Here is a 12073-nt window from a genome sequence, read left to right on the forward strand (position 1 = left end):
GCTTGGTTTAATTGCTGTTACGTCAGATGCAAAATGAACAAAGTCGACGTAATATGTTTACGACGTTTAAATTTATCGTTATTACGTGTGAAAAAGGAGTACATTGTAGGCAGAGAAGAGGAATTATGAAATGGTTTGAAGGCAGAATAAGTGAAGCAATTGCTACAAGCCGTGAACAAAAGGCGCTCTTCATCGTTAATATTCAGCAACCGCCAGGTAAGCGAAACATCATTTTATATTTAATTTGATATTGAAATTAAAATTGTCAAAGGAATTAACATATGATAGCAAAATAGCGTATGTTTTCTTTCATAATTGGGTGAGCATATGTTTTCTTCTATAAAATTCATGATCTCTATGAATTGTGCTATGTGATTCGCTGAAATTGATTAATATACATGTTAAAATAATGATGTACCGAAGTTGTCCGGTAAGATCGTAAAAAAATTAAACAATTAATAATTACTGGTGGCTGGATTAATCTGCTGTTGTGATATGGAATTCTAGATTGTAATAGTTTTGTGATTGCACTTTCTATTTCAGAGAATAAAGATGAACAAAGTATGCGAATGGCACAGCTTTGGGATAGTATTGATAACAATATTTGCCAACCAGCTTTGGTTGGCATACGTATTTTTCAAGGAACCGAAACGGCAAAGCAGTTTGCTCAAATATGTTAGTTTTTTTTTTTCTTGCATTTATGTTCCTAATGTTTTTGCTATTGAAATGCTTATTTCTTGACATCGGCATGACTTCACTTTAATTATTTATAATATATATATATATATATATTAATTATTTATAGATTTCTTGAAAGACATAGATTGTTAAGTCATTTCAATCAATTTCCACATTTATATCGCACTTCATGATTCATAATATCATGTTTTTTTTCACAAAAAATGTTATCTCATTGAGGAAATTTGTAACTAAATTTATTTTAGATCCCGTATTTGTTGTACCAGCATCATATGTTATTGACCTGAAAGGGAAGCCTTTAGATGTTATTACAGTCACTGAAGAACTGACTGAAGAAACCTTTGCACAAAGACTTAAGATTGCTATGAAGGCAAGTAGTTTTCATATTCAAAATATTTTCAAAAATATATTATAGGTTTCTTGAAAGACATAGTGTTGTTAAGTCATTTCAAACAATTCCCACATTTATATCACACTTCATGATTCATGATGTCATGTTTTTTTCACAAAAAATGTCATCTCATTGAGGCTTTGTTCAAATATTTGCTACAATTTAATTTTATTTTACTTGCTTTACTTCCACTAATTTTTCTTTTTATTTGCTTTCAATAGTTACTTTAAAAAAAAAAAGGAAAATAAATTGTGAGCAATTTACTGCTTTGTAATTGTGAAGTTAGCAATCCATGAAAATTAGAAAATTCTGTTATCGACTTCAATGTTTCATAATTTTACAGACTTTGAACGATGCTCATCAGTCTTCATCCTCTTCATTAACTGTAACTAGTAATCCAGATAAAGAAAATACAGAAAGAAAAGAATGTACTACTGCTAGCATGGATGAAAAGATAAGAAAGTAATTTTTCATTGGTATTAAAACTGGTTCGATGAATTTAAAACTTATTTTTGATTTACTTGCGTGAAGTATCTATAAGGACTTTTAAAATGTGGCTTTCTTTTATAGAAGATGATCCATTTTATTTATTTGTATTTGTTTCTGAAACTTTAGGTTTTTTTTAGAGCGCATAAATTACTTGAAAAGAAACGTGAAGAAGACGCAATTATGAAAAAAAAGGAAGAGAATGAAAAAGAGGTCGAAAGAAGAAATTTGAGTAAATCAATGGAAGAATCCAAAGTTAGTACCAGGCGCGAGTTTTGTTTTTGCATGTATTTCTTCGTAATTTTGTAGTGCTCATTCAAGTTTAAGAAAGTTTATTTTAGCCTCAGCAGTGTCTTTAGTTATTTTGCAATATATATGTAATAACAAATTATATTCTTATATATTAAAGGCATCACGTGAGGAACGCGAGAGGCGAGACATAATGGAGCAGAGGAACCGCGAAAAACGTGAACAAGAAGCTTACCTGGAGAAAATTCGTCAGCAGATTAAGGCAGACAAGTAAGTATGTGGAATAACTTAGGAAAACAAATGAAATTTTCATTTTGAAAATTATAATGAAGTATTTAAATAATTATCTAGCACGAAGTTTATTTGAATATTTTTAGAGAAGAACGGATGAATGGAATATTAGGTAATGTTAAGGACCAAGAGCATAAAGCAAAGTCTGCAGATCATCAGATTAATAAGCAGTCTTCAGTTTCAGACAGGTATTTTTCTATGTTGGTAAATGAACAAAGTAAAATTGTTAATACGGTGTTTCTTTTTATCATTTACTATTTATGATCGTATTTAGCAGTCAGTACCAAGCATGTAAATGAATTCTGGCTTCGTAAAATGCTTTTCACTAAGTGCCGTAGTGGACATTTACGTGATTTGTCATAGGATCCTATTTCCTGTTAATTTCCTCTTATGTTTTTTTTCACATATGTTTGAATTTCAAGTGCTGGATGCCGCATTCAGTGCAAATTTTCCGATGGCTCTACTTTGGTACATCAGTTTGCTTCCACAGACATCTTTTCCCAGCTTGTAGAAATAATCAAGAAGGTATAATATTGTTCATCTCTGAAGTAGTTGAGTACTTCTATACTTTTTTTTTTTTGTAATGCTTTAATTTTTCATAATTTAATCTCGAATGAATTTTGTATTTTGAGTTGATTTTTCGTATTTTTTATTTTAGGATGGACGTGAAGGTGATGATTTTTATATAGTGCAAATGTATCCAAGGCGAGAGTTTCCTGATATCACAAAAACATTTGCTGAACTGGGTTTAACGCCATCCGCAACTGTTCTCGTACTTTCAGTAAATTTATATTCCGCATTAAGTGTATTTTTTGTTATTGTTTATAGACAAAAAAGTGTCATCACGAGTATCAAATTTTAAAAACACTTAAAAAATTACTACCGCCTTTGCTTTTTGGCAGTAATGTTTTTGTAACTTTTGGATGGAATGGTATAGAGTGAAAAAAATTTCATCTTGATATGTAAAATTTCATTCTGATTTTAAGCTGATTTTCTTCTATTCACTTCTCGGTGTTACATGAGTACTTTAATTGTCCTGAATTTGAGTGGATTTTTTTTTCTTTTTAGCTGCTTCACTGAACTTTAGTAAATTGATGCTTTAGAAACGTAAGCGAGCAGTGGCTGCATATGGTGGTTCCAGGTGGATCGGATTACTTCATTATGCTATTGCTGCTCCATTTCAAGCTTTATATCGTATTCTACTTTATATAGTTGGTTATAAAGGTCCTACTTCGTCACTGGACGGTACAACTGAACCCAGCAATCCTATCACTATACCGAGCAAAGTTCACAAAGCGAAACAAAGTGATGAACATCGCCGAGATCACGTTAGACATGTAAGAATAAATTTACTGAATGCGGTTTAAGATCTTCATTTTCATCTGAGGTTTATTATAAATTCATGTTATAAAACTAAAATATAAGAAATCAATTTAGGAAGGTAACTTTCGGAGATTTCGTAACGACGAGGATTCTTCACAATCAGATGATGAAGCCAGGTGGAATGGTAATTCAACTCAACAACTTTGATGGCTAATTTTTGATTCCGGTGATTTTATTACTGTAATTTTTGTATGTTCACTGTTGTTTCAACAAATTAAATGTGATCTTTTTATTTTGCGACATAAAGCTTTTTATAGATTTATCTAATTCAACATTAGCGTTATTAGCGTTCGTTTTATTTCGGTTACTATCAGTATAATGTAGTTGAGTTATCTAACTGAACTTAAGCATCGGTTGAATTAGATGCTATGGCTTAATGATTGATATCTGTTTGCCTTTTTTGAGAAGAGGAGGAAATTATACATTATTATATGTGCAGTTATAATGCAACACAACCGGAAGAAAATTCAGAGAGTACTGAGTGATTAAAAAACTGGTTGACAAGTAAAGACCATCATGTATGATAAAATGGGAAAGTGTTTTTTTTTTTATAAAAAATTGTTTCTACTTTGTTTATAACGAAACGATATGTACAGAATGGAACAAATGCTGGAGTAAACTTATCTGAAATTATTTGTGCAAGAAAGAAAATATATGAACATAAGCGACGAAATATTTAGAAGCACTTCAAGTACTTTCTGTTTCTTGGAATTTATTGAACATTTCATTGCCAGTTTTCAGATTTTAACAGCTTCTATCTGAATTTTCTTCCGTATTCATCTTCATCTGTTTCAAATTTTTGTACTGTAACTGTAGGATGGAATAAACAGATTTATCAGAGTTAAAATTTCCTAGCTATTTTTGATGGATATAATTGGATTAATGAGAATGTACTGATAACAAATTAGGCTGAGTGAATTGTTACCAGAAGGCATTGCTAAGGGGTAAGGATGCATTTATTTTTGGTCCATGCATAAAGATCAAAATATTCACACATAATTAAGTGAAGTTAAAGTTTGCATACAAAAATTTATTTCTCTAATTCTTCGTAAATGATCATTAATATCATTAATTGATAATTTGCTTTTTCAGATGTATAATTTATTGATTTATAATATGGAACAATTGAACAGCAATTTCTCAATATAAATCTGAAGCAAGTAAATTATGCATTTGCAATTATCATAATGTATTATAATACAGTAATACATAAATGATACGATGATAAGGAATATAACTATCAATAATCCAACTGATATGATAGCATTTCATCTGTTATGTTTGTGACACTTTATTTTCTTCAACTAAATAATTAGCTTATTCTTAATTACTGGTGTAGTAATAAGCACTGTGATAGTATCTCTAACAGTAGTAGTAATAGCAATGAATTACAGGTATTATTCCTATTCTTTTTTTTCCTTCATGAAATCTCTTATACATTACTCTATATTACACTGACATGATAATGGCACATTAGTTGTAGATAGAAGCGCATACACATACACGCACATACATACATACACACATACATACATTGGACGAGATTAAACCAAATGTTATTTGGCACTTTTTTTTTGTTGATGAAATACTAAAGTGTGTATGTCTGTGACAGCTGGGAGGGTGGTGCCGTCTGCTGGCGATCAGCTGAAGGGACGAGTGGAACGGCGGTAATGGCACCACCGCATGGGAAGAGGAATAGCACCATCCCATCCATAGACAGTAGATGGATGGGTGGATGAATGGCATACAATCATCGTGGCCTCACTCCAATTTTAATAGAAATTCTCTCGGGCGCTCTATGTATCTCAGCATCCTTTTTTTACTACATTTCCCTTCTTGTCATTTTTATCGGTTTCACACACATACATATACATACACACATACACATACATACACGCACATATGCACACATACACACACATACACATACATTCTCAATTTTAATGCTTTTGGAATAGTTTTTAGAATTTAATGTTTTATTCATAGCAGCAAATTTACGTTTGTTTTGAAGATTTTTCAAAAAAAAGAAAAAAAAGAATCAAAAATTTTCTTTTCAAAATTTTGGAAAATTTGATAAGATCAGATTTTTATTAAGAATAATGGAAAGTTAAATTATATTTTTCATTTGAATGATTCGAATAAGATTGATTAGTTAGGTATTCTTATCTTGCAAGAATTTTTAGGTTAATTACATATTTTGCATTGGATTGAGTTATTAGTGTAAGCGTACAGCAATTACTGTAATGATAAGCATTTTAAATGATAACAAATTTAAAGGATGAAAGAGTTCAAAATATAATATAAAACTGATTAGTAATCAATTTAGCACTCAGTTCATCAAATACATGTAATATTAGAAGATAACAATTCTTGAAGTGATTAAAGTTTGGTTTTGATGCGTAAGAAAATGCAAATCTTTTTTTAAATCAAAAATAAACTTTGAAATGATCATGCTTCACTCCCTGTTACATTAATCATTTGTTTAAAATTATTATTAGATTAATCACGCTGAAAGATTTATACAAATTTTTAATTGTATTTTTTTAATTGTATAAATCTTTCAGCGTAACCATAATTGCAAATATTTTTCACAATTTACCTAGAAAATTTGAGAAAATTTCTATTTAAATTAATCTGTAAAATATTCATTACGTATATTAAGTATATTTTTCTTTTTCAATTTTTTTTTTAAATACTTTAAGTATGTTTTTCTTTCATTTTTACGAATGATTATAATTGGTAAAATTTTCAAGTTATTGATTTCTTCTTGTTTAGTACGAGGAGAGCAAAAAAAAGGAAAAAAGAATGAAGGATGAATATGTAGCGCATCTGGGAAGTACGAGCGATGTTGTCACAGTAATGAAAACTAAAGGTAACAATAATAGCAGTGCGGATGAAGATGAGGAACGATATTTCGGTCAATCTCATAGAAGGTTCATAACTTTATCATTATTTTTTATTCCTTTTTTTTTTTTCGGTTTATTGACTGAAATCATAAAAACTTTGTATTTGATTTTCAAAAATGATTATAGAAAATGGTATAATTAGGATTTCTTTTTTTTTTGTTTTTTTATAAACTATTCATGAGAGAAGAAGCTTTTCATCTATGAAATTCCGTTTACTTATAATGATACATAATAGAAACATTTTATTTAATGAAATATATTTAATTAATGAACTAAATTACTATTATTTTATGTATGCTTTATGCTTCCCAAACATATATTTTTGTTTACATCGTCATAGCCTGATTAGTACTGTTCAATTTTACACTATAATTTGATAAAATTTTATTAAAATTGGTCCAGTTCTTCAGAATGAAAAAGGTTAGTGATGATTCATATCGTACTCAGATGATCGCATGAATGTAAATGTTGGATGTTACACTTCAAAACTTGTTTCATTAAATGGAATAAATAAGCATTTAATCATTTTTATCATATGATATTCATATATGTCATGCATGCATGAGTCATGCAGAAGTTTTACATAATACAAATATTTGATCAGACTGAACAATCAATTAAAGTAGGATTATTCGCAATAACTACTTATAAAGAATATCATTAACAGATAGGAAAAGTACATTCCGGACAAGAATGTCTGAATAGTTTCAGGAAAAAAAAAGAAGACTTATCTGAATATGAGCCAAGATGATAGTTTATTATGGATAAAATCGTGTAAAATGAGAAAGCATTACACTTTCTTTTCTCATTTTAACTTTTCTAATTTTGTCTAACATTTTGGTATAGCATTTCAAATTTTCTTCAACAAGAAAGCACAAAATGCAAATTTATTTAAAAAAAAAAAAAAAAAAAAAAAAGATAATAGCTATACAAATTGTTAAATTTGAAAATGTAAGCTAAGTTGAATTTTCAATCAAATCACTTGATTAGTTTAGATTTGACTTTATATATGGCAAATATAAATTTTATTCCAAAAATAGAAAGAAAAAAGAAAAGATAAAAAAAAATGATAATAAGAATCGAATTAAAAGATATAAATGTCTTTTTGCAACATTGTTCAAATATTTTATCTTAATTATCTTTTCATTTCTTTCCTTATCACTATTGTAGAATGAGAAATATATACTTTGTTGTTATATATAATGAACAGTTTTTAAACTAATCTTTATGTACACATATTTATTTATGTATGTCTATGTATGTTTGTATGTATGTATGTATGTGTATGTGTATGTAAGTGAATGAGTAGTCCATTTTTTGATCATCAGGACAGCCGGGCAGCTCTGTCATTGTTTTTGTAGTTCTTTTGATGCTGATAGTGATGGCAGTTACTGGTAGTGGTGGTAGTAGTAACTGATGGTGTCGCTTGCAAACGATTGTGCTGATATGTATATATTATCTATTTATGTATGTGTGTGTGTGTATGTAGTGTATGTGTATGTGACTGTATGTAAGTGTATGTGTATGTACACGCTATTTCATGCGACGTTTTAGCAACATTTTTTTAGTTCTTCTATTCTCCATTTGGGACAAATTTAGGGAATGTAAAAGTATATATCATATCATTTGATTTAATTAAGTTACATTACTAACATATTACAGTAGAGTAATAAAGTATATATAAAAAGTAATAAACATTTAAATATTTCAATATTTAAATAATTATACCAGTAATAATTATAAATTGTATTATTTTGATTTAATAATGATAATGAGGAGTAAAAAAAAATACCAACAATCACTACAGATGTTTGTTTTTGTTTTTGTTTTTTTGTTTTTTCCTTGTCTTTTTTTTTTTTTTTTTTTGCAAGTAAAAAGTAGATTTGAATGTTATATTATTAGATATAATTTAATATTAGTTTTTGAAAGAAAACTAACAGGTTTAATCATAATTACTCATTTATTTTCTTCATTGGTTACATTACTGATGAAAAAAAATTTTTTTTTTTTTTTTAAAGTTAAATAGAAATAAATGTAAGCAAAAAACGATTCATTCATTGTTAACCAGATTTATTTCTTCAAAATATCTCAAATGTAAGAGTGGAAAATGAGTGGAAACCTCTCTCTTTCTCTCTTAAAAAAGCATAGGGAAATTTTCATTTTAGTAAGAATATGAGAGTTTGGCAAGTATAAAAATAAGAGCAATTCTATTTTACATGATGTGAGAATTGTATAAAATTTTGTGTTAGAAATGACATTTAAATGGCATCGAATTTCACAAGTATATATTATAAGATTATTTAAATATTTAAGGAAGTATTATTTGGGATTAAGAATTAAATATTTAAAGAAGTATTATTTGAGATTAAGAATTACATAACTGTGTAATTCTTACCAGAATTTTTTAAAATGGAATATTTGGCATCATACGAGTCGGCTTCTCTTTACGTAATATCTCAATTGTTTGCTTTTCAACTAGAGAAGGGGAGTAATATGATTAAAGATGTATGCTTTAATCGATCTTTTTTAACTAAGTTTTAGACTTTCATTTCCATCTAAAACTTTAGAATCAGTACAATGTTTTTCGAATAGATAGTTTGAAAGATATCCGATAACAATAATAGAAAGAATAAAGAACTGACAAAAGAAAGAGGAATTAATTATCTCTCAGTGCTGCGCATTATTTTCTACATTGTCTCGCAGTCATTCTAGGCTAAAAATTTGGCGTCTGATTGCTCGAGTTCTAAAATCTAAAGAAAGACAGGAAGAATTAGTAAAACATTGTTCATCATTTATCATTCCTGAAAGATGATCATTGTTTATGTTATCTACATTTAGTTGTTCGACATTTCGCTTCCTTAATGTTTTATTAATGGTACAAAGTTGTAAGCTTAAATTAAAAATCTGTAAAATATTTGCATCCCTTCTATCTTTCCTTTTATCCTGATATTTTAGCAAGTTTGCTTTACTTACTCTACCTTTATTTATGTAGGTAATCAAACCATAAATTTTTTGTTTTTTTCATCGTAATTTGCAAATATAATTTAAGATTAATTTCAGCGAATCACCATCATATCATACCGGCAGTAGTGAGCCACCGAATGATCCCATTTCACCGCCGATGGGCGGTAATATAGACACAACGGATCGACGTCTTCGTCGTCAAATTGCCAATTGCAACGAACGTCGTCGTATGCAAAGTATCAATGCCGGTTTTCAGTCACTGAAGTTATTATTGCCTAGAAGAGATGGCGAAAAGTTAAGCAAAGTGAGTCTTTTTGTTCTGATTATCGCATGCCTCATTAAATTTGTCACTGAAGAGATGATGATGAAGTGTTTTTATAAATTATAAAAAAAAGAAAATATGATTGCCATATTTTTTTACTGTTGTGCTGTAAATGTATCATAGAAAATAATAATTTGGTTCATCACTACGATACAACATATTTTGATGTATCTTTTCAAGGACATAGGTAGAGAGAGGGAGAGAGAGAAAAACCTTATATTAACTGCTAGGCATATCAAGAGAAACTAGCATTTAGCAAAAAAAAAAATATGTTAACTAAGTAACAAAGATATTTTTGTTACAATATTTCCTTTACTGTGTGAAATTTTTCATGTTAAATATAGATATTTTAGGCTGCAATATTACAACATACAGTGGAACTGATTCAGACATTGCGTGCCGAAAAAATGAAACTCATTGAAGAGAAAGAAACAGTTATAAATGCTAAAAAACGAAAGATTCAAGGTTTTGTTTGAATTGATAACAGAAAAAGGAATTTGCTCCATTTTTCATTTTGAAATTTTATCTGTTGAATTATATGATCAAGTTTGTGCAATGCTTTCTTATCACATAGAGCTGTCAAAAGAAAAAAAAAAAGAAATAGATGTTTGGGGACAAAAAAAAAAAAAAAAATATTGACTTACAAAAAAGTTTTACATTGTACAAAATTATCTTACTTTTGTTTGAATGGTTTGTTGTTCGAATGTGTATAAAAGAATCATTAAGTACATTTCTAGACATTTAATTTCTCAAAAAACATTTATGATTTCTGCAATGGATAATTAAAAGAATAGAATTACTCTCTTATTCATATGATATTCCTTCTTCTTCTTTCTTTTCAGATGAAAACATGCGAGAACGTGGTGTAATAGGTGAGCTAACAGCTGCTTTGGAACATGAGCGTCGTTTGCGGCACCTTTATGAGAGAATGTTTAATTTATGGACGAATTCACCGGTGCTTTCACAGTTCCTTTCAAAACCAAACTCGTCAATAATTAATCCGGCTATTGCATTGCAGAATGTCGTACCTCCACTTCTGCATACACGCGGATTTACAGGTTTTCATTTGAAATTCAATTTTAGATTCAAATAATTAATTATTAGTGAACTGAATTGTTTTCTTCCAGTTGTTTCTCTTCATTCATTTTAGAATGATGACTATTTTGCTGTACACTATGCCCGCTGATGCAGTATGTATAAAAAATTTTTAGTTCTAAGAACACTGTTATGTGCTAAAAATATTTAGCGTTAAGTGTTGCTAAGGAAAAACTTCTTTTTTAACACTTTACCCTTAACAGCACTAATAAATTCAAATGATGTTATCAATAGTACTTGTGAATTTTATAAAGTAAACTTATTGATTTATTAAATTTTGCTACTAAATTTTTACAGAATTTCTCAACAATTCCATTTGAAATGTATTAGATTCTGGTGTAATTTAGAAGGTTCCCATGGGAGTTTTGAATTTCTCTCTGTATATTTGAAAAACTATTGGAAAAGCTTTCTTTTAAACATTTAATCCTTAACAGCGCTAACAAATTGTCAAAGTAACTATGGCGGTGCCGTTTCTTCTCCTTTCCATTCTCATCCCCACCGTATCTTCTGAATGGATTTCGAAAATATGGAACTATGCTTATCTGTAATGTGGAAATTCATTTGATTCAATGATTGATTTGAAAAATTGGAAAATTGTTTAAAATTCAAAGTAATTAAAAAAAAAATTTTATGTCTCTCAAAATTTTTGAAAAATAGTGAAAATACCGAGATGTCTTAATCTTCATTACACTAAATCTGAATAAAATTTTTCTGTTTTAGGTTAATTTTGCCCATTTAGAGTTCGATTAGAAATAATCGTTTTCTTTTTCAGGGCTTTTACCGCCTGCACTTCTGATCGATAATCTGTTGACCAATGCACGAGTAGGTAGTAGTAATGGTTGTGGTACTGGTAATGATAGTGGTAGTGGTAGTGCTGGACCACTACAAACTACGAGTTTTGATTTAAGCATGTTTACGAGTAATTTGGTATCCGAAACAGCAGTATCAACAATAGCAACCAGCAATGAAGCACGCTTTATTGATGATCAAAAATCACCATCACAAACACAACCACCACCGATCGGTGATTTACTCACACATCAATCACCATTTCTTTTTAATTCACTGGAGAATGCTACTGGAGCCAATTTGAATTCAAATTTTTACACAATTCTTGAAGCAATTCGACAATTAGAAGAAAGTGCTTCAAATATTAATGGTTCCGCTACTACGTCGACAGTTAATCAACAGCAGCAAACGAATGTATTGGTTCGTTAAGATGAGTGAATGGTAATATCTAATAATGTTTGTTTGAATGGATCTCGTCGAATTTCTCTTTTATTTTTA

The 12073-nt window shown here is 29.2% G+C and overlaps 2 protein-coding genes across 2 annotated transcripts; both read left to right on the top strand.

Annotated features, from left to right (window-relative positions):
* Positions 1-26: 26 nt before the first annotated feature.
* Bma-ubxn-4 (UBX domain containing protein) lies at positions 27-3646 on the top strand (the record flags this gene model as incomplete). The annotated part of the gene is made up of 11 exons (XM_043077506.1): positions 27-216; positions 544-675; positions 945-1069; positions 1434-1552; positions 1717-1831; positions 1986-2095; positions 2203-2304; positions 2539-2641; positions 2775-2897; positions 3220-3453; positions 3554-3646. The coding sequence occupies 11 exons, from the start codon at positions 27-29 to the stop codon at positions 3644-3646; spliced, it is 1446 nt and encodes a 481-aa protein (XP_042933440.1).
* A 2658-nt stretch (positions 3647-6304) lies between these two features.
* On the top strand, positions 6305-12004 carry Bma-hlh-11 (Helix-loop-helix DNA-binding domain containing protein; the record flags this gene model as incomplete). Its single annotated transcript, XM_043077507.1, has 5 exons — positions 6305-6432; positions 9466-9673; positions 10045-10156; positions 10534-10749; positions 11559-12004. 5 exons carry the CDS (start codon positions 6305-6307, stop codon positions 12002-12004), a joined length of 1110 nt encoding a protein of 369 aa, XP_042933441.1.
* Between the last annotated feature and the right edge of the window lie 69 nt (positions 12005-12073).

Source organism: Brugia malayi, assembly GCF_000002995.4.
Source record: "Brugia malayi strain FR3 genome assembly, contig: Bm_v4_Chr1_scaffold_001, whole genome shotgun sequence".
In the NCBI taxonomy this organism is placed as follows: Eukaryota; Metazoa; Nematoda; class Chromadorea; order Rhabditida; family Onchocercidae; genus Brugia; species Brugia malayi.